Source organism: Pseudophryne corroboree, chromosome 7 (assembly GCF_028390025.1).
Source record: "Pseudophryne corroboree isolate aPseCor3 chromosome 7, aPseCor3.hap2, whole genome shotgun sequence".
Taxonomy (NCBI): Eukaryota; Metazoa; Chordata; class Amphibia; order Anura; family Myobatrachidae; genus Pseudophryne; species Pseudophryne corroboree.
Genome location: NC_086450.1, coordinates 357,926,467 through 357,950,589, shown reverse-complemented (window position 1 = coordinate 357,950,589; position 24,123 = coordinate 357,926,467). Strand labels below are relative to the sequence as shown.

Sequence of the window (24,123 nt, the reverse complement as noted above, 5' to 3'; positions counted from 1 at the left end):
ATATCCCACCTGCCGGCGGCCCTTTCCAGGTAATACAGATTGACTTCATTCAATTACCCCCTTGTCGAAATTTGAAATATGTACTTGTTTGTATAGATATTTTCTCAAATTGGGTCGAAGCATTTCCGGCGGCCACAAATACCGCTATGTTTACTGCTAAGAAAATTGTGCAGGAATTTGTATGTAGATATGGTATCCCTAGAATTATCGAAAGTGATAGGGGTACCCATTTTACAGGTGATGTCTTTCAAGGAATGTGTAAATTGATGGGAATTGATAGCAAGCTGCACACTCCATACCGTCCACAGGCGAGTGCGAAAGTGGAAAGAGTGAACAGCACTATTAAAAATAAACTGAGTAAAGTGATGGCAGAGACAGGATTGACATGGCCAGAAGCTTTACCCATTGTACTGTACAGCATCAGAACCACTCCCAGGTCCCCTCTTAATCTGTCTCCCTTTGAAATCTTGTTTGGTCGACAACCGCATGTTATGATTAACCCTCAGGATGATTTGAAGTGTAACAATGAAGTGACTGTAAAATACTTGATTAACATGAGTAAACAGTTAAGGAATAAAAATGATAATCTGAAGTTAGTGATTCCAGATTTACCAGATAGTAATTGTCATGACATTGAACCTGGGGATTATGTAATGATACGGAATTTTCTACGCTCAGGTTACCTTATTGACAGATGGGAAGGACCATACCAGGTCTTATTGACTAGCACTACAGCATTGAAGGTTGCTGAGAGAGAGACTTGGGTTCATTCGTCCCACTGTAAGAAGGTCGTTGATCCAGAGAAGTCCTGTGATAAGGAACAGACGGTAGAGGTTGTATCACTAGAGTGTCTGTTCCAGGAGGACTAAGGCGGCACCTGAGCATCGAGAACCACAAGATCAAAAGCAGTTGTCGATCCCCTGTTCCCTTTTATTGTTTTTCTCCCACTTCCCATCCCCTCTCCCTCAAATTATTTTTTTCCCCCTTCTCATTCTTCTCCGTTTCCTCCTACAAGATGGACTTGCCCCAAGAGACTGTGATCCGGATTTTCCTGTTGACCATGATGTTGACCAGAACAGTCTGTTCCGGCGAGAGTACCATGGAGGTCGAGAGAGGTTCTGGAATGGGTTCTGATGACAGAAATGGAGGCGTAGTTTTCCAAGAACAACTTAACCAACAAGTAAAGGCGAGTATCAGAAAACGATCCGATAGCATTGACCATAGAAGGAATTGTGAAGGATTGTTAGCTGAAGAAAACTGTATCTGTCGGCTTTGTAACAATGTCATTGAGGATGGGTGCATAAAGAAATGCCAATCCAGTTTTAATATCCATATGGACCGGCATCCCTTGAGTGACTATCACTCCTTAGTGGGTAGTGTGTTAAATAAAACAGATTGTTGGGTATGCTCTCAAGTACCTCAAGGTCATAGCAAATCAGGGCTAGTACCATTTCCTTTAACGTTAGGGGAGGTACTTGAGTTAAGTGGTGGGAGACCGGTGGACAGGAGGTTTAATATCTCCAGCCCTCCTAGTTTGAAGCTCCACCAATACCATGTGGATAGGTCCCTATTATGTTTTAACATCTCCAATCCCCGAAAGCCGGGAAATTGGGAAGTGTCATGGAGTAATCAAACCATGACCTTTTCACACAGAGCAGATAGAATGCCTACAGATACAGAGCTTATACGCCACATAGCCAGTAGAGGAAAATCTTTCCGGTATAGGTATACCTTAGGAAATAGGATTACGAGAGTTGGAGAGGTATCACCAGGATACTGTGCACATATCGTACAACCTGATACGTGTACTAAGCAGATGGAAGAATTAGGGTTAGGAGATTTCACATGGAAGGTGTGTAATATGGTTATGTCCTACTCCGTCCCATATGTTCTCCCCGATGATGCATATTTCATATGCGGGAGAAAGGCGTATAAGTGGCTTGCCCCAAACTCTGAAGGATTGTGTTATATTGGAAAAGTACTGCCTGAAGTAATGACTGTATCACATGAGAAAATGAAAGACATACACCGTGTTGCCCAAACTCCTTATACTCATACTCATTACGAGCACATCGTTAAACGGCACCTGATAGAAAGAACAGAGCACCCGGCCTCTGACATGATCAGTGAATCCACCGGGATTCAATTCTTAATCGCGTTAGATTTCACCCGCACCGCTAGAGGAGTGTTGAATTATAAATACATTTCTGCGCTCGCCAATTTGTTAGATAATATCACTGAAATGTATGATGACACGTTTAGGTATACTGGAAGGGAACTCCAGGCTTACAAAACAGAACTAGTCCAGCATAGAATGGTTCTCAATTACCTCACAGCAGTGACAGGCGGATATTGTGTCACACTGGCAACACAATACGGCGTGAAATGTTGCACATATATTACGAATAGCACCGAGGACCCGGTCGAGGTCATAGACCAAAAGATGGACGATATTCTCCAACTAAAGTGGGAATTTCGCAGAAGACACAATCTCACCCTTGCTGCTGTGAGTAATGAGCTGACTGGTTGGGTGTCATGGTTGAACCCGCGAAATTGGTTCTCCGGTTTAGGAGAATGGGCCCAAGGAGTTATAATGGATGTTGGGAAGTTTCTCCTATGTATCTTAGGTGTTATCATAACGATTGGTTTGATATTTAGATGCGGTCAGGCTTTAATGAGGTGCAATCATCGTACCAGAGTAATGAGTTTGAGGAGTGAGGAAACTGTAATTCCAATGGACTTGATTTATGACCCAAATGTAGAAACAATGATGTGATGAAAATGCGATTTCTACGGTCCGTTTCTTTCACCTGTTTTTCCGTTTCCTCCAAGGTAAAAAGACCCACTTGGACGAGGAATTTGATGAGCCGATATACAGACAACAGAGAGATTAAAGAAGAAGTTTTGACAACCTGATACACAGATTTTTGATGAACTATGCCATGGATCCCCAGTTTCCCTAGAAATTTTAAAATTACGCTAGCCCAACACTTTTGTAAATCTATGGACATTGACAGCTTTGCTCGCACCTTATGAGCAAAAGCACAAAGAAGACTGCATTCAACAGACACCAAACAAGACCTCAATCGACGAATGTACATTTACCTGACATAGAATACCACCGCATTTACCGTAATTATGTCTTTTCTTCATTTCTACAACCCTTAGGTAATGACACACATAGTCGATAGGGAATACAGGCACAGATATCAGCAATCACATATCTCCCCCATTCATGTATCATCAACTACAATGTGCTCCCCCATTTTGTTACAACCAAAGCCGAAAAGAGCTCGGTAAAGTTTGACAGCCCATCCACAGACCCGTACCACGGGATAAGAAGGAATTCAAATGTATACTTCGCAATACCTCAAAGCTTGATTTAAAACACGTACGGCACGATGATACATGACCCCCAAGCACGGATTCATACACACATGCTTCTACTATCTCACTAGGTCATACCCTTTTCCTACCTTCTCCTCTCCTCCCTTACCCAACCATGTAAATGTATTAACCCCTGACATATATTTTTCTCTTTTGAAATGTTTTAGAAGGTGGCAGTTATTATTGACTGCCAAAGGGTGGACTGTCAAAGTCAGAAAAATATCTCTATGCACACTACCATATTTGCACCTCACACAGGTCCGTGCTGCGCATGCGTACGCTCTCCCGTACGTGCGCATACTCACAGTCGCGGGCACCCGCAGGCGCACGGTATGCGTATTTACGGTAGAGTTTATGTGATCGTAGCGTGCGACTCAATCGTTACATATTTTCACTATATAATGTATTTTGTAGATCATGGTCCCTTTGATAGATTCTGAAAGTTTGGTTAATATAGAATGTTCATGAACAGAGAAATCCCTCTTTGTTTGATACGAAGGGTCAGACAGGAGTAATACAGTGGTGTTTAGTATCCATCGGAAGAATATTTAATTAGAAATATTCCGGTGTTGGTTTGAAGCAGATCAATCGCTCGTGCGAATAGTTATGGACATAAGAAGTTTATGAACATTTACTTTATTTGCACTTTATTACCCATGCGGCGGGAAACCCAGTTTCCCTCCCACCTGAGCTGTTGGAAATAGTCACAGCCCACCTGTATGAATCAACCTATGACCTTTTGTTATAATGCGAGGAGGAATTCCTGTGTCCAATGAACAATGAGATTGTAGGGACCATTGAATTGCATTGTGTGTGGGGCATAAATAGAAAGGCCGATCACATCCAGCTCTCACTCTTCAACGGTTATCATTGCTGAAAATCGGGAGCTGGATGTCCAGAGGCGCATGCGATCGTTTCCTTTGTGCGTAAGTTTTTCTCCGTAATCATACTGTTTCTCTCTTGTTATTATGGGCCATATCTTTCTCTCTCTTCTTTCTCTCATTTTTCTCTTGAACTTAATTGTATTGTATTTACTGTATAGTTACCTGGTTAGTTAGTCTATGTTATATTGTAGTGTATGATTTGTATTTGTATTAATTCTTTTGCAAGTATATCATTCAAAATATATATATATTAGGCGTTGGACCCTAAGCCCAGGTATCTGTGTATTTCTTATAGAGTTAAGTATTCTCAGAGCGTCGGTGACGCTCAAACTGCTTTTAAGCTAGTAAGGTTATACTGTATTGCATTTACACCATATCACTACACAAAGGGTTTACTGCATAATACACTGTTTATGGTTTAGATATAAAGGTTTTACATTGTGAGCGTATGCGTCGCTGGTGATCTCTTCGTGGTCTCGAGCGGTCGCATCGCTATAGCGAATCATTACGGTAGTCGGCAGCCAATAGCGTGCCTGCCAGTGATCTCTTGGCCGTGAGCGAACGTAACGCTTGAGCGTCTCGACCACGGCTAAGCGATCGTTACGCAACGTGCGTACCCTTGCGGTACTTCATACGTAGTTAGTGTACAGTGTTCTTAGACCTCATAAAGGGTATTATATAAGATAAATAATCTGCTTTAACAGATACTACTTGAAGGACCCAGGGATCCACTTGTGAGAGAGCCCACTGTGCGCTGAAAAACCTGAGACGTGCCCCCACCGTTCCCGATTCCGCCTGAGCAGCCCCAGCGTCATGCTGTGGACTTACCGGACGCAGGGGAGGACTTCTGCTCCTGGGAACTAGCTGTGTGCTGCAGCTTTTTCCCCCTTCCTCTGCCCCTCGGCAGAAAGGATGAGCCTCTAGCCCGCTTATTTTTCTGGGGCCGAAAGGACTGTACCTGATAATACGGTGCTTTCTTTTGCTGTGGGGTAGCCTGTAGCAAAAAAGTCGATTTCCCAGCAGTAGCTGTAGAAACGAGGTCTGAAAGACCTTCCCCAAAAAGTTCCACCCCTTTATAGGGTAAAACTTCCATGTGCCGCTTGGAGTCGGCATCACCTGACCATTGCCTAGTCCATAACCCCCGTCTGGCGGCAATGGACATAGCGCTTATTTTTGATGTCAGACGGCAAATATCCCTCTGTGCATCACGCATGTATAAGACCGCGTCTTTTAAATGGTCAATCGTAAGCAAAATATTGTCCCTATCCATGGTATCAATGTTTTCCGACAGGGAGTCTGACCACGCAGCAGCAGCACTGCACATCCAAGCTGATGCAATAGCGGGTCTCAATATAATGCCAGTGTGTGTGTATATAGCTTTTAGGGTACTTTCCAGCTTTCTATCAGCAGGTTCCTTCAGGGCGGCCGTATCCGGAGACGGTAGTGCCACCTTCTTTGATAAGCGTGTCAATGCTTTATCTACCCTAGGGGGTGTTTCCCAGCGTGACCTATCCTCTGGCGGGAAAGGGTACGCAGCCATTAACCATTTAGAAATGATCAATTTCTTATCTGGGGAAGTCCACGCTTCCTCACACACCTCATTTAATTCGTCAGATGCAGGAAAAAATAAGAATTTACTTACCGATAATTCTATTTCTCATAGTCCGTAGTGGATGCTGGGACTCCGTCAGGACCATGGGGAATAGCGGGCTCCGCAGGAGACAGGGCACATCTAAAAAAGCTTTTAGGTCACATGGTGCGTACTGGCTCCTCCCCCTATGACCCTCCTCCAAGCCTCAGTTAGGTACTGTGCCCGGACGAGCGTACACAATAAGGAAGGATCTTGAATCCCGGGTAAGACTCATACCAGCCACACCAATCACACCGTACAACTTGTGATCTGAACCCAGTTAACAGTATGATAACACAAACGAAGTAGCCTCTGAACAGATGGCTCACAACAACAGTAATAACCCGATTTTTGTAACAATAACTATGTACAAGCATTGCAGACAATCCGCACTTGGGATGGGCGCCCAGCATCCACTACGGACTATGAGAAATAGAATTATCGGTAAGTAAATTCTTATTTCCTCTAACGTCCTAGTGGATGCTGGGACTCCGTCAGGACCATGGGGATTATACCAAAGCTCCCAAACGGGCGGGAGAGTGCGGATGACTCTGCAGCACCGAATGAGAGAACTCCAGGTCCTCTTTAGCCAGAGTATCAAATTTGTAAAATTTTACAAACGTGTTCTCCCCTGACCACGTAGCTGCTCGGCAAAGTTGTAATGCCGAGACTCCTCGGGCAGCCGCCCAGGATGAGCCCACTTTCCTTGTGGAATGGGCCTTTACAGATTTAGGCTGTGGCAGGCCTGCCACAGAATGTGCAAGTTGGATTGTACTACATATCCAACGTGCAATCGTCTGTTTAGACGCAGGAGCACCCAACTTGTTGGGTGCATACAATGTAAACAACGAGTCAGATTTTCTGACTCCAGCTGTCCTTGAAATATATATTTTTAATGCTCTGACAACGTCCAGTAACTTGGAGTCCTCCAAGTCGCTAGTAGCCGCAGGCACCACAATAGGCTGGTTCAAGTGAAATGCCGAAACCACCTTAGGGAGAAATTGAGGACGTGTCCTCAATTCTGCCCTGTCCGAATGGAATATCAGATATGGGCTTTTGTATGACAAAGCTGCCAACTCCGAAACTCTCCTGGCTGAAGCCAGGGCCAACAGCATGGTTACCTTCCATGTAAGGTATTTTAAATCTACCGATTTTAAAGGCTCAAACCAATGAGATTTGAGAAAATTTAGAACCACGTTCAAATCCAACGGTGCCACTGGAGGCACTATTGGGGGTTGTATATGTAGTACACCTTTGACAAAAGTTTGTACTTCAGGCACTGACGCCAATTCCTTCTGGAAGAAAATTGATAAGGCCGAAATTTGAACTTTAATGGACCCCAATTTGAGGCCCATAGACAATCCTGCTTGCAGGAAATGTAAGAATCGACCCAATTGAAATTCTTCCGTTGGAGCCTTCTTGGCCTCACACCACGCAACATATTTTCTCCAAATGCGGTGATAATGTTGTGCGGTCACTTCTTTCCTGGCTTTAATTAAAGTAGGAATAACTTCCTCAGGAATGCCCTTCTCTTTTAGAATCCGGCGTTCAACCGCCATGCCGTCAAACGCAGCCGCGGTAAGTCTTGGAACATACAAGGTCCCTGCTGAAGCAGATCCCTTCTTAGAGGTAGAGGCCACGGATCCTCCGTGAGCATCTCTTGAAGTTCCGGATACCAAGTTCTTCTTGGCCAGTCCGGAGCTACCAGTATTGTTCTTACTCCTCTTTTCCGTATAATTCTCAGTACCTTTGGTATGAGAGGCAGAGGAGGGAACACATACACTGACTGGTACACCCACGGTGTTACCAGAGCGTCCACAGCTATTGCCTGAGGGTCTCTTGACCTGGCGCAATACCTGTCCAATTTTTTGTTGAGGCGAGACGCCATCATGTCCACCTTTGGTTTTTCCCAACGGTTTACAATCATGTGGAAAACTTCTGGATGAAGTCCCCACTCTCCCGGGTGAAGGTCGTGTCTGCTGAGGAAATCTGCTTCCCAGTTGTCCACTCCCGGGATGAACACTGCTGACAGTGCTACGACATGATTCTCCGCCCAGCGCAGAATCCTTGCAGCTTCTGCCATTGCACTCCTGCTTCTCGTGCCGCCTTGTCGGTTTACGTGGGCGACTGCCGTGATGTTGTCGGACTGGATCAACACCGGCTGACCCTGAAGCAGCGATTTTGCCAGGCTTAGAGCATTGTAGATCGCTCTTAGCTCCAGTATATTTATGTGAAGAGACGTCTCCAGGTTTGACCACACGCCCTGGAAGTTTCTTCCCTTTGTGACTGCTCCCCAACCTCGTAGGCTGGCATCCGTAGTCACCAGGACCCAGTCCTGTATGCCGAATCTGCGGCCCACTAACAGATGGGCAGTCTGCAACCACCACAGGAGAGACAACCTTGTTCTCGGTGACAGTGTTATCCGCTGATGCATGTGCAGATGCGATCCGGACCATTTGTCCAGCAGATCCCACTGAAATGTTCGTGCATGGAATCTGCCGAATGGAATCGCTTCGTACGAAGCCACCATCTTTCCCAGGACTCTTGTGCATTGATGTACTGACACAGTTCCTGGTTTTAGGAGGTTCTTGACAAGTTCGGATAACTCCCTTGCTTTCTCTTCCGGGAGAAATACCTTTTTCTGAACCGTGTCCAGAATCATGCCCAGGAACAGCAGATGTGTTGTCGGGGTCAATTGAGATTTTGGAAGATTTAGAATCCACCCGTGTTGCTGAAGCACTACTTGTGTTAGCGCTACACCGACTTCCAGCTGTTCTCTGGACTTTGCCCTTATCAGGAGATCGTCCAAGTAAGGGATAATTAATACGCCTTTTCTTCGTAGAAGAACCATCATTTCGGTCATTACCTTGGTAAAGACCCGAGGGGCCGTGGACAACCCAAACGGCAGCGTTTGAAACTGATAATGACAGTCTTGTATCACGAACCTGAGATACCCTTGGTGTGAGGGGTAAATCGGGACATGTAGATAAGCATCTTTTATGTCCAAGGACACCATGAAGTCTCCTTCTTCCAGATTCGCTATCACTGCTCTGAGTGACTCCATCTTGAACTTGAATTTCTTTATGTACAGGTTCAAGGATTTCAGATTTAGAATAGGCCTTACCGAACCGTCCGGTTTCGGTACCACAAATAGTGTGGAATAATACCCCTTTCCCTGTTGTAGGAGGGGTACCTTGACTATCACCTGCTGAGAATACAGCTTGTGAATGGCTTCCAAAACCGACGTCCTTTCTGAGGGAGACGTTGGTAAAGCAGACTTTAGGAACCGGCGAGGGGGAGACCTTTCGAACTCCAGCATGTAACCCTGAGATACTATCTGCAGGACCCACGGGTCCACTTGTGAGTGAACCCATTGATTGCTGAAAATCTTGAGTCGACCCCCCACCGTTCCTGAGTCCGCTTGTAAAGCCCCAGCGTCATGCTGATGGCTTTGTAGAAGCCGGGGCGGGCTTCTGTTCCTGGGCAGGGGCTGCTTGCTGCCCTTTCTTACCCTTTCCTCTGCCTCGCGGCAGATAAGACTGTCCTTTTGGTCGCTTTTTATAGGAGCGAAAGGACTGCGGCTGAAAAGACGGTGTCTTTTTCTGTTGGGAGGGGGTCTGAGGTAAAAAAGTGGATTTGCCGGCAGTTGCCGTGGCCACCAGGTCCGAAAGACCGACCCCAAACAATTCCTCTCCTTTATATGGCAATACTTCCATATGCCTCTTGGAATCCGCATCACCTGACCACTGTCGCGTCCATAAACTTCTTCTGGCAGATATGGACATCGCGCTTACTCTTGATGCTAGAGTACAAACATCCCTCTGAGCATCTCGCATATAAAGGAAAGCATCCTTTAATTGCTCTAGAGTCAATAAAATACTGTCCCTATCCAGGGTATCAATATTTTCAGTCAGAGAATCCAACCACACTACCCCAGCACTGCACATCCAGGCTGAGGCTATTGCCGGTCGCAGTATAACACCAGTATGTGTGTATATACTCTTCAGTGTAGTTTCCAGCCTCCTATCTGCTGGATCCTTGAGGGCGGCCGTATCAGGAGACGGCAACGCCACTTGCTTTGATAAACGTGTGAGCGCCTTATCCACCCTAGGGGGTGTTTCCCAGCGCGCCCTAACCTCTGGTGGGAAAGGGTATAATGCCAATAACTTCTTGGAAATTAGCAGTTTTCTATCGGGGTTAACCCACGCTTCATCACACACGTCATTCAATTCCTCTGATTCTGGAAAAAATACAGGTAGTTTTTTCACCCCCCACATAATACCCCTTTTTGAGGTACCAGCAGTATCAGAGATCTGCAAAGCCTCCTTCATTGCCGTGATCATATAACGTGTGGCCCTATTGGAAAATACGTTTGTTTCTTCACCGTCGACACTAGATTCATCTGTGTCGGTACCCGTGTCGACTGACTGAGGTAAAGGACGTTTTACAGCCCCTGACGGTGTCTGAGACGCCTGAACCGGTACTAACTGGTTTGTAGGGCGTCTTATTTCGTCAACTGACTTTTGTAATGTGCTGACATTATCACGTAATTCCATAACTAAAGCCATCCATTCCGGTGTCGACTCCCTAGGGGGTGACATTACCATCATCGGCAATTGCTCTGCCTCCACACCCAACATCGTCCTCATACATGTCGACACACACGTACCGACACACAGCAGCCACACAGGGAATGCTCTAATCGAAGACAGGACCCCCTAGCCCTTTGGGGAGACAGAGGGAGAGTTTGCCAGCACACACCAAAAGCGCTATAAATGTATATAAACAACCCTAGAAGGTGTTGTTTACTATATATGCGCTCTTAATATATAAATATCGCCAATTTATGCCCCCCTTCTCTTTGTTACCCTGTTTCTGTAGTGCAGTGCAGGGGAGAGACCTGGGAGCCTTCCTCACCAGCGGAGCTGAGCAGGAAAATGGCGCTGAGTGCTGAGGAGAATAAGCTCCGCCCCTTTTTCGGCGGGCTTTTCCCCGGTTTTTAAGAAACTGGCCTGGGTTAAAATACATACATATAGCCTTAATGGCTATATGTGATGTATTTATTTTGCCACTAAAGGTAATTATATTGCTGCCCAGGGCGCCCCCAGCAGCGCCCTGCACCCTCCGTGACTGAGTCAGTGAGCCGTGTGACAACAATGGCGCACAGCTGCCGTGCTGTGCGCTACCTTCAAGAAGACTGAGGAGTCTTCTGCCGCCTGCTTTCCGGACCTCCGTTCTGCCGTCTCTTCAGCGTCTGTAAGGGGGATCGGCGGCGCGGCTCCGGGACGAACCCCAGGCTGACCTGTGTTCCGACTCCCTCTGGAGCTAAGTGTCCAGTAGCCTAAGACTCCAATCCATCCTGCACGCAGGTGAGTTGGAAATCTCTCCCCTAAGTCCCTCGATGCAGTGATCCTGTTGCCAGCAGGAATCACTGAGATTGAAACCTAAAAAAAAAACTTTTCTAAACAGCTCTTTAGGAGAGCCACCTAGATTGCACCCTCTCGGACGGGCACAAAAACCTAACTGAGGCTTGGAGGAGGGTCATAGGGGGAGGAGCCAGTACGCACCATGTGACCTAAAAGCTTTTTTAGATGTGCCCTGTCTCCTGCGGAGCCCGCTATTCCCCATGGTCCTGACGGAGTCCCAGCATCCACTAGGACGTTAGAGAAACTACTGGTAGTTTTTTCTCACCAAACAGAATACCCTTTTCTGTGGTACCTGGGGTATCATCAGAAATGTGTAAAACATTTTTCATAGCCTCAATCATATAACGGGTGGATCTATTGGAGGGTACACTCGTCTCATCATCGTCGACACTGGAGTCGGTATCCGTGTCGACATCTGTATCTGTCATCTGAGGTAGCGGGCGTTTTATAGCCCCTGATGACATCTGAGACGCTTGGACAGGCACAAGCTGAGTAGCCGGCTGTCCTATGTCGTCAAACCTTTTATGTAAGGAGCTGACACTGTCACGTAATTCCTTCCATAAGTCCATCCACACTGGTGTCGACCCCGCAGGGGGTGACATCACATTCACAGGCATTTGCTCCGCCTCCACATCATTATCCTCATCATACATGTCGACACAGCAGTACCGACACAGCAGACAGGGAATGCTCTTACAGAGGACAGGACCCCACAAAGCCCTTTGGGGAGACAGAGGGAGAGTATGCCAGCACACACCAGGGCGCTATATAACACAGGGATATCACTATACAGAGTGTTTTCCCCTATAGCTGCCTATAATATATATATATTGCGCCTAAATTGTGCCCCCCTCTCTTTTTTACCCTTTCTGTAGTGCAGGACTGCAGGGGAGAGCCAGGGAGCTTCCTTCCAGCGAAGCTGTGAGGGAATAATGGCGCCAGTGTGCTGAGGGAGTTGGCTCCGCCCCTTTTTCGGCGGGCTTTCTCCCGCTATTTTATCGTTTCTGGCAGGGGTTAATATACACCTATATAGCCTCTGGGGCTATATATGGTGTTAGTTTTGCCAGCCAAGGTGTTATTATTGCTGCTCAGGGCGCCCCCCCCAGCGCCCTGCACCCATCAGTGACCGCAGTGTGTGGTGTGCATGAGGAGCAATGGCGCACAGCTGCAGTGCTGTGCGCTACCTTGGAGAAGACAGAAGTCTTCAGCCGCCGATTTTCCGGACCACCTTCTTGTTTCTGGCTCTGTAAGGGGGACGGCGGCGCGGCTCCGGGAACGAACGACGAGGTCGGGTCCTGTGTTCGATCCCTCTGGAGCTAATGGTGTCCAGTAGCCTAAGAAGCCCAAGCTACCACCACTTAGGTAGGTTCGCTTCTTCTCCCCTTAGTCCCTCGTTGCAGTGAGCCTGTTGCCAGCAGGTCTCACTGAAAATAAAAAACCTAAACTATACTTTCTTCTAGGAGCTCAGGAGAGCCCCTAGTGTGCATCCAGCTCAGCCGGGCACAGAAATCTAACAGAGGCTTGGAGGAGGGTCATAGGGGGAGGAGCCAGTGCACACCAGATAGTCCTAAATCTTTCTTAGATGTGCCCAGTCTCCTGCGGAGCCATCTATTCCCCATGGTCCTTACGGAGTCCCCAGCATCCACTAGGACGTCAGAGAAATGATTCATTATTTCTATAGTTAAATAATGGAATCTTTTAAGTAGCCCCAGCATGTGTCCAAGTGATACAGTCAAGAAGACACCTACTGCAATAGTGACACAGGATATCAACTGAAGTTGCTATGGAGACTTGTTTATAGTGACATCTGAATCTGTTTTCTGGAACCACGCATTTATATACAAATCAGCCATGATACCCAGGGCACAAACTAAGGGACAGAAGAGTGGCAGTGCACATACTATAAGACATCTCCTTTGTAAGGGCAATACACAATGGGCCCGATTCAGGGGATGCGGTTGGGAGCCCGGTCGTCAATACAAAGATGGTCAGAATTCTGATGTACTGGGGTTAGGTTTAGGCTACGGGAGGTGGGGGGTAGGAGTGCAGACACCAGGGTCTCCATCTGTATAACCTAAGGGTGACATAGTCAGCCAATGGTGTTGCTACATCCTCTGAGTAGGGGGATCAGACATGCATGCAGAAGGCACATTATACTAGACGCCTGCTGCTGCATTATCATATGTAAGCCACATCTGAATCACCCCCAATAAAAAAATAAATTAAAAAAAATTAAAAAAAGTTATCTATAAGGTAAACCCTCTACACATAAAATGGGGGAATTCAAATGTTTGAAAAGTCAGTTGGGTGTCTGTTTTTTCCTATCTAATAGACTGGAAAAAAGAGACGCCCAACCGACTTTTCAAATGAATTCCCCGCAAAGAGTGAAAATCACACCAATATTGCTGCCAGTCACCCACAAGCAGTAATGTGTATAATACATTAACCCTCCCCTTCCCAATATAACCTTTGTGTATCATAGTACAGCTGTAATGAACATTAAGATGGGGTTAAAAAGAAGAACTGATAGCAAAGCTTGCATGGGCATTGGGACAAGCCCAATATCTTTAATGAGCATACTGTAAACCCTGTGTTGAGAGTGGTAATGATGCATCTGCTGTCTATGCTGGAGCTACACTTACATACATTGTCCAGAGTATTTAGGGAAAAACAGAATAATATGTTCCTTTTAAATGCAACTTTTGACTGTGGGAGGGAACCAGAGCACCCAGAGAATACAAACACAAACACAGGGAACACATGGAATCCCCAACACAGATGGGGCCATAGCCATAACTGTACCAGTGACCCTAGAGCTGTGATGACCAATGATGTGCTCCAAACTAAGAAATTATTATGTTCGTTTAAGTATTACATTCCAAAAATGCTTAAATGTGCCTGATCATGAAGCTACAAAGTAAAAATAGGATTTTTGTACTTACCAGATAAATCCTTTTTTTTGAATCCACAGGGGGCACTGGAGTACTCTTGGGATATGGACGGGGCGTTAGCCGGGATAGGCACATTTAAATATTTAAAATTAGTAACTCTCCACCCCCTCCATACTCCCATAGAGACTTCAGTATTTTTACTGAGCCGAACAGAAGCGATAGAGAGGATGAACAATAGAGAATTACATATAACATTATAACAGAACGGACAACAATAAAGTTGACACATAACGTAACTGACAACTAAACAGTTGGCACAATAATAGATATCACCGTAACACCTTAACAATCGGTGAGAATGTGTTACGATAAGATCCACTGAACTTACCACAAGACATGTAAACTGCTATGGGTGGGCGTCCAGTGCCCCCTGCAGGGCTGTCTTAACAGCAGTGTAGGCCCCTGGGCAAAGCAATGCACTGGGGTCCCTACCCATCCTCTAGCGGTAGGGGTGGGTGCCATCAGCAACAGCTTTGATGTCCCGCTGGCGGTAGGTAGAGGGTGTTCTATTTTCCACTCAGCATGTAGGACCTGGAGCAGTAATTTCTGCTAATTACTCCTTTACTGCACAGATGGGGCGGGAGGGAGAACACTAAACTGTAGAATGGACATTGGGCTGAATGAAGGAGCCCTGGAACATGACTTCCAGGGTGGTAAGGGGTGTTTAATACGTAAGAGAGGGGTGGATAGTGGAGTGGGCTTAATATTCATCATTTTCTGGTGAGAGAGAAGCTTGCTTGACTGCAGATATCTCCAGTTCCTGGAAATAGATTCCTTAGCTTTTAATGGGGTAAAACACTAGAGAGTTCCACCTTTCAGGAGGAACTGGGGACTTGGGGATCAGAGTTCAGGAGCCAGAGCAATCCACCAATGAAAATATAAAACTGCATATTAGGGGGGTCATTCCGAGTTGATCGCTAGCTGCCGTTGTTCGTTGCATAGCGATCAGGCTAAAAATCGGCATTTCTGCGCATGCACCGAAATGCGCACGCGCGACGTACGGGTACAAAGTTCTTTGTGGTTTTGCACAGGATCTAGAGAATCTTTCTGTCGCACGGCACAACGCAGGATGATTGACATGAAGTGGGCGTTTCTGGATGTCAACCGACAGTTTTCAGGGAGTGTCTGGAAAAACGCAGGCGTGCCAGGAAAAACGCAGACGTGGTTGGGCGAACGCTGGGCGGGTGTGTGACGTCAAAAGCTGTCCCTCCAACGTTAGAATCATTGCACACGTAGAGTAAGTTCAGGGCTGGTCTTGTTTTGCACAAAATGTTTTTGCAGGCGCTCTGCTGCACAGGCGTTCACACTTCTGCAAAGTGAAAATACACTCCCCAGTGGGCGGCGGCAATGCGTTTGCACAGCTGCAAAAAACTGCTAGCGAGCGACCAACTCGGAATGAGCCCTTAGGTGTGTGGAGCTGGAGCAGGGACCAGCTGCTGGAAGGCTGATCTCTCTGGTTCTGGTCATAGTACAGACAAGCTGTCAGTATCTACTGACAGGAGAGAGTCAACTTTTTGATTATACTTTTAGAAAAACTCTAAGTCAGACAGAACCCAAGATATCTGGCTGGGAAGTTAAATTAACAAGCTTGGATGGGGACCACTGCTTTGAAGTCAGATATCTCTGGTTCCCAAGGGCCGATTTTCAAAAACTTGGTACCCCTGGAAAGAGAGTAGACTCTCAGATATCAGCTTAGGACCCTTATACTCCTGGGGCCTTTGTGCAAGAGCCTATTGAGCCCATACGAAAAGACGGCACCCTGTGGATTCAAAGAAAAGGCTTTATCTGGGAAGTACCAAAATCCTATTTTCTTTTTCATCCACTAGGGGTCACTGGAGTACTCTTGGGACGTACCAAAGTTTCCCCCTTAGGCGGGAGAGCTGTTTGGCACCTGTAACACTAGACGGCCAAAGCTAGATGCTGATGCCGTAAACGTATCAAACTTGTAAAAGCGCACAAACGTGTGCACTGATGACCATGTAGCAGCCCGTCAAAGTTGCGTTGTAGAAGCTCCACAACCTGCTGCCCATGAAGTTCCCACAGAACGTGTGGAATGAGCTGAAACTGATGTCGGCGGTTGTAGCCTAGCATGAAGCTAAGCCTGACGTATGGTCAGATTAATCCATCTAGACAAAGTCTGCATGGAAGCTGGACAAGCCATCTTGACTGCATCATAGAGAACAAACAATGTATCCGTTTTACGTACTGTTGATGTCCAGGCTACATAAACGCGAAGCGCGCGTACCACGTCTAACGTAGCTGGAGTTCCTGCACTTCCTGATAATACCGGAACTACAAGTGGTTGATTGATGTGAAAAGATGATACCACCTTTGGTAGGACGACGGAATTCGTCCAAAGTTCCGCTTTATTACCATGAAACACTAAATATGGCGGCTTCAATGACAAGGCACCCAATTCTGAAACACGCCTTGCTGAAGCTAAGGCTAGTAGAAAAACTGTTTTCCAAGCGAGAAACTTATCAAATTGTTGTAAGAGTTCAAAACGTGAAGACTGTGAAAAAACTAAAACCAGAGTCAAGTCCCATGGCGCTGTAGGTGGTATAAATGGAAGTTGTACTCTGAGGACACCTTGCAGGAAAGTGTGAACTATTGGCAAAAGGGCCAACCGCCTTTGAAAGTAAATTGACAAGGCAGAGACCTGCACCTTTAGTGTAGATAAACGTAGTCCTCCATCTAAACCAGTCTGTAGAAATAGCAAAAGACGGGATAATTTGAAAGATGTCGGAAACTTCTGAGTTTCACACCACCCTATGTAGGCACGCCAAATCCTGTGATAATGAGCTGCCATAACTGGCTTCCTAGCACATAACATGGTTGGTATAACCGATTCTGGAATGCCCTCTCGTTTTTAAGAGGGCAGTTTGAACATCCACCCAGTCAAACGCAGCCACGCTAACCCGGGGTAAAGGAACAGACCCTGTTGTAGCAGGTCCGGACGTAGCGAGAGCGGCCAAGGATAGTCTGCGAGTAGCCCGCGGAGATCCGAGAACCACGCTCTCAGAGGCCAATGAGGCGCCACTAGTATGACTGTCGTGGACTCTCTTTTGATCCCCTTTAGCAACCGAGAAAGCAGTGGAAACAGATACACGAGGCTGTACGGCCACGCGATCGTGAGAGCATCCACTACCACTGCCTTTGGATCTCTTGTTCTGGACACATACTGGGATGTTTGATGATTTTGGCGAGATGCCATTAGATTCACCTGTGGGTAACCCCACTGCTGGACCAACATCTGGAACACTTCTGGATTTAATGCCCATTCTCCTGGTTCAAAATCCTGACGGCGGAGATAATCTGCCTCCCAGTTGTCCACTCCTGGACTGAACACTGCCGACAATATCACCTGGTGAAGCTTGGCCCAATAGAGGATTCGTGCAACTTCCCGCATGGCCATGCGACTTCGAGTTCCTCCTTCTTTCTTAATGTATGCGACTGCCGTCGCATTGTCTGACTGAACGTGGACAGTCTGAGACCGGAACATGTGCACTGCTTGTCGCAGCCCGTTGTAAATTGCCCTGAGTTCCAGGACTTTTATTGACAGTAATCTTTCTTGGTCTGACCAGACACTCTGAAGCTTACAATTTTGGACCACTGCTCCCCAACCTCTGAGACTCGCGTCCGTCGTTCGAATTATCCAATTCCAGACGCCGAACCTTTTTCCTGTTGTGAGATTGTGTACTTGGAGCCAGCAGAGTAGTGATACTCTGGCCCTTGGAGACAACCGAACTACCTGATGAATTTGTAGATGCGAGCCTGACCACTGTGCGAGAACATCCAGTTGAAAAGGACGTGAGTGAAATCTTCCGAACCGTTGGTGACTGGAACCGGAATCAAACTGCTGAACCTACAAGAAACTGTATCGCGGTCTGCAGAACCGCCGTCTTGTCTTCTGACCCAGGCAGACCTGTCTTGCAAAATCGCAATGGTGGAAGACAAATCGAACTCTATTTTGTAGGCTTTGAACACAAAATTGCGGATCCACCCATCTGTGGATGACCACAACTGATGACCAAAGATGGGCTGGAAGCCCGCTCTGCCACTGGCATGTTGGTGGTTTTAGCGTCTTGACGACAGTTAGTGGTTTGTTGAAACCACACCCTCTACCAGTGTGTGTGGTTGTTCCTGTAGCACGACCTTGAAAGGACGGAGGTCTAAAGGATATGAACGCTGTCCTGAGTATCTCCGTTTAGGAATTTGTGTAGGCAATGGTAGGAAACCAGATTCTCTCCCCCACCCCCCCCCCCCTCCCCTCCTCGTGGCCTGCAAAATGCGTATGTCCAATTCAGGACCAAACCTCTATCCAGCGTAAGGTAACGCTTCTATTCCTCGTTTAGACTCTGACTCCGCCTGTTAAGAATGTAGCCTCATCGCTCATTACCTGTTTCCAGTGGAGGCTATGACGGGGCTTCTGTTTTAAGCTCTGTCCAGCTCCTTTATGCAGCTTTAGGCTGCAATCAGCTCTGCAGATTGTGGTCTATGGCGGAGCCCCTCTTATGAGCACCGACAAGCCACCTGCTGCACTCAGCAGCACCAACAATGCCGGACCCAAGCTTCTTGATAAGCTGGGAAGGTATTGAGAAAAAAATGTTTTTAAATAAAATCTTGAAATTTTAGAAACTGTGGAACCTCGTCCACTTGTACCTTCCCGACTGAGGCACAGAAAAATACTGAAGTCTCTATGGGATTATGGAGGGGGTGGAGAGTTACTAATTTAAATATTTAAATGTGCTTATCCCGGCTAACGCCCCGTCCATATCCCAAGAGTACTCCAGTGACCCCTAGTGGATGAAAAAGAAACAATGGCATATTGTGTTTATATTTAATACATTGAGATGAAGCCACTAGAGGGCGATTACTTGAATTTTAACATTTTCATCAGCTACTGAATAAACCAAAATTACAGGCGCTATTCATGAAGCAGTGAAAAGAGTGGAGTAGTGAACCTGTGGAGAAGTTACCCATGGAAATCAATCAGCTGCTCCATACAATTGTATAGTACGCAAATTATAAATGTTACTTCAATGCCGATTGGTTGCTATGGGCAAATACTCCACCCTTTTCACGGCTTCATGAATAGACCCCAATTTTAGAATACGTTTTCCTATTTCTAACAGCCCCAAAGATAACCCACTAATTGTGTACCCCAATATTCCTATGTAAAAACTCCTCTAAATACAGTGAAATACATACTGTAAGTTAGCTGAGAATATATTGGCAGATAAAACCATCCACCATACTTCCTGGGTCTACCTATATTCTACAGATCAGTTTTATTTATAATCTTTTCCAAGTACTGTACACTTACAACAAAATCTCTTCCCCGACACAAAACCTCTGCCGAGACACCACTGTGAGGACTGGATGACTCCTTTGGATACACCACGTCACTGGACAAAAAAAAGAAAGAGAAAGAGAAAGAGAGAGGACAGTGTCTGCTTTAGTTTCATGATAGCTTCCAAAAGCAGCTCCCACTTCCCTAAGTAAGCGCAGTCCTCCTAGGGACTGACAAAACTAAACCAACTTTGTCATCCAAAGACATACGGGAGAGAACACTTCATTTGCAAGTGTAAAAGGTTACACTTAATAGTTCAATTATTTAACCACTCTGGTGTAAATGTCATTTCGAAAGAGGTTTTTGTAACTTATCAAGCGGTTACTTTTTAACTGTACATATGCATGCAAGATGTATATAAATGACAATATTTACTAGAAACTTTTCAGAAAAATTGGATTTTTGTATTTATTGTAAAATCCTTGTGGAGAGAATTTGAGAAGTAGACAAAATGACCGGTATAAACCATGCCTGTAAGAGTGTGGACACTAAGGAAAAATAGCAAACTACAACTGCAGGCTTTAATGACGGGCATGATCAGAATCAGAATCCGCTTTATTGGCCAGGTATACTTGTGTATTCTAGGAATTTGTCTTCGGTTTGCTATACAACAGCCAAGTAGGTAACAAAAAAAGTGTGTGTGTGGGGGGGGGGGAGGGGGGGTTTGGGACGCAAGTAAAGTCGTACAGATAGGTATACCGTAGGGACACTGGTGAGTTACATCTGCGTCTAGTCAGTCAATGTTCAGGAGTTCAGCAGGCGTACCGCTTGGGGACAAAAACTTTTGAGGCTCTGGTGGACCCAGCAGGGATGGCTCTGTAACGCCTGCCTGAAGGAAGCATGGTAAACATGCTGTGGCTGGGATGTAGCTGGTCCTTCACCATCTTCGTTGGCCGCTTTTTAGCTCTGGATAGGTACAGGTTCTAGACTGAGGGAAGGTCAGCCCCAATGATCTTCTCTACAGTTCTGACCACCTTTTGGAGCCTGCATATGTCCCTCACGCTGGCAGAGCGGTACCATACCAGTATCGAGGAGCACAGTACCGACTCCACAATCGCGGAGTAGAAGAAGAGCAGAAGCTTCTGTGGGATGTTGAACTTCCTTAGGTACCTGAGGACTAAGGAAGAAACACCTCTGCTGCGCTTTCCCGACAGTGACGTCAGCATTGGACCCCCATTTAAGGTTCTGGGAGATTGTGGTCCACAGGAATTTTAAGGAGTCCACTAGCGATACCACACTGTCAGCAAAATTTAGCGGAGGTGCACTAGCTGACTTCTTCCTGAAGTCCACTATCATCAGTCTACTATCCAGGAACAGGTAGTTTCTGGGACACCTAGGCAAAGTAATTTTGGGTGGAAGATGCTGGGGACGATTGTATTGAAGGCTGAGCTGAAATCGACAAACTGTACCCTCGTGTAGGTACTGGGAATGTCTAGGTGCTGTAGAATGTAGTGCAGGCTCAGGTTGACTGCATCCTCGACACACTGATTCGATCGATAGGCGAACTGTAGGGGGTTCAGTTTGGGGCCTGTCACAGTTTTCAGGCGATTCAAAACCAGACGCGCTAACGTTTTCATGACCACAGACGTCAGTGCTATAGGCCTGTAGTCGTTCAGGTTCGTGATAGAGGGTTTCTTGGGGACAGGGACGATAATGGACCTTTTGAGGGAGGAAGGGACTTTCTGTAGCTACAGCGATTTGTTGAAGATCTTGGTGAATCTGGGGGTGAGCTGACCCGCACATGCTCTCAGGGCAGTTGGTGACACTCCGTCAGGACCCAGAGCTTTCCTTGGTTTGGCCCCCTTAAACAGTGCCTCCACCTCTTCTCGGGCGACTTGCAGTGCCTGGAGTTGGCCATCTGTGTTCGGGGCATGGTAGAGGTGATTGTTTGGGTCGCAGGGGACTTCTTTTGCGAACCTGCAATAAAAGTGGTTCAGCTCGTCTGCTAGGTCTTGGTGCATGGTGATGGACTTCGATGTTTTCTTGTAGTTGGTTATGGATTTCATTCCTTTCTTTCTATACAAATAAGGGGTCAGTGGTGGAGAGATCGTTTGTCAGAGAACCGCTTTTTTGCTAGCCTGATTTCTTTAGTCAGAAAGTTCCTAGGTCGGTTGTATAGTGCTCTGTCACCGCTGCTTATAGGCATCCTCTTTGGCACAACGAAGTTGCCTGAGCTGGGCGCTGAACCAGGGCTTGTTGTTGTTGTAAATACGGTAAGTCTTGGTGGGTACACAAGTCCTTACAGTAGCTGATGTAGAATGCGACAGCGTCTGTCAGGTCGTTCGTCGAGGCTTCAAAGAACCCCCCATTCCGTGCAGTCGAAGCGGGCCTGGAGCTTCATTTTAGCCTCGTTGGTCCATTTCTTAACAGTCTTGACGACCGGCTTAACCGCTTTCAGCTTCTGTGTATAGGTAGGGAGTAGATGGACGAGGCAGTGGTCAGATAGGCAGAGGGCAGCACGCGGGATAGACCAGAAGGCAGAATTGAGGTTAGTGTAGCAGTGATCAAGGGTGCACCCCTCCCTAGTAGGACACGTGACTTGTTGTTTGTACTTGGGTAACTCCTTGCTCAGGTTAGTTCTGTTGAAGTTGCCCAGCAGAGTCTGGGTGTTCTGTTCCATGTCGGATATGCATACGGCCAGGTTGTGCATGGCTTTGTTCGCGCAGACGAGGGGAAAGGGGGGGTGGGGGGATGACAATGTGCACTCCCACAAGGTCAACTGAGGCAAATTCCTGGCGTGGGGAGGGGTGGGATGTGGGGGTGGGGAGATAGAAGGGGTTGCAGTTGATACACCTGAAAAATACCAACAGACTGGAAACAAGGGCCATCTTAATAGCAGTGTAGGTCCCTGGCAAAGCAATGCACTGGGGCCCCTAACCATCTTCCAGCGGTAGGGGTGCTATCAGCGGAAGCGTTGATGTCCGCGGGCGGTAGGAGGTGTTCAATCTTCTGCTCATGCTCAGCATGTAGGACCTGGAGCAGTAATTTATGCTAATTATTCCTTTACTGCACAGATGGTGGGAGATGGGGCAGGAGGGAGAACACTAAACTGTAGAAGTGAGCATTGGGCTGATTGAAGGGGCCCCGGTACATGACTTTCATGGTGGTAGGCGGTGTTTAATACGCAGGGGAGGGGTGGATATTGAAGCGAGCTTAATATTCATAATTTTCCAGTGGGAGGGCAGCTTGCTTGACTGCAGATATCTCCAGTTCCTGTAAATAGATTTCTTAGCTTTCAATTGGATTTAAAAAAAAAAAAAAAAAAAAACACAACAACCACTAGAGAGCCCTACCTTCCAGGAGGTACTGGGGACTCAGGCATCAGAGTTCAGGAGCCAGAGCAATCCACCAACAAACATATAAAACTGCATACCAGGCATGTGGAGCTGGAGCAGGAACCAGCTGCTGGAAGGATGAGATCTGGTTCTGGGCATAGTAGAGACAAGATGCCAGTGTCCACCCAAAGGCAAGAGTGCCAGCTTTTGGAGTATACCCTCATAAATCAGGATTTTGGTACTTACCGATAAATCCCTTTCTCCGATTCCACATGGACCACTGGAGCGCAGTTACAATGGGGAAATAGTAGGCAGTAATTGGGAGCTGGCACTTTAAAATTCCAACACTGTGGCTAGCTCCTCCCCTACTATGTCCCCCCTCCAAGCCAGTCTACGTAAAACTGTGCCCGAGGAGAGCTGGAATAAACAAACTTTAAAGTAGAGGAGGTTAACGCCGCCATGTAAACCAGGATAACACAAAGCAAACCTGGAACATAACCTAACAAAAAAGGTTAACCTGAACCAAACAAGCAGTCACATAGTGATCTGCAAACCGTTAAGCAAAAAAGGAGGAAACAGCGCTGGGTGGGCGTCCAGTGGCCCCTGTGGAATCGGAGAAAGGGATTTATCGGTAAGTACCAAAATCCTGATTTCTCCTTCATCCACTAGGGGCCACTGGAGCGCAGTTACAATGGGGACGTCCCAGAGCTCCCAAAACGGGTGGGAGAGCGCTGAGAGTCCTGTAAAACCGCTCGGCCAAACTGCGATGCAGAGGCCGCAAAAGTATCAAACTTGTAGAATTTGACAAACGTATGTCGGCCCGACCAAGTAGCCGCCCGACATAAAGTAGTCATGGAGACCCCACGGGCAGCCGCCCACGAAGGTCCCACAGAGCGCGTAGAGTGCGCTGAAATTGAAGATGGAGGTTCCCGAGAAGCTGCCAAATAAGCTTGTCTGATGGTCAGTCGAATCCATTGAGACAAAGTCTGCTTAGAAGCCGGTCAACCGCGGCAAGCAGCATCATAGAGAACAAATAAGGAATCTGACTTCCGAATAGCTGAAGTCCTATCCACATAGATCTTGAGCGCGCTGACAACGTCCAATGATCTCGAATCCGGAGAGTCCACTGAGAGTGCCGGAACCACAAGCGGCTGATTGATGTGAAAATCAGACACCACCTTAGGTAGAAAAGACATACGAGTACGAAGCTCAGCCCT

At 46.8% G+C, this 24,123-nt stretch overlaps 1 protein-coding gene across 1 annotated transcript in view; it reads right to left on the bottom strand.

Annotated features, from left to right (window-relative positions):
* The window catches only part of POLR3E (RNA polymerase III subunit E), a 261,241-nt gene that overhangs the window by 75,430 nt on the left and 161,688 nt on the right, over window positions 1–24,123 (bottom strand). Inside the window, exon 14 of the mRNA XM_063934456.1 lies at window positions 19,605–19,686. Coding sequence (XP_063790526.1) covers window positions 19,605–19,686 — 82 coding nt within the window. The remainder of the gene's footprint in view (window positions 1–19,604; window positions 19,687–24,123) is intronic.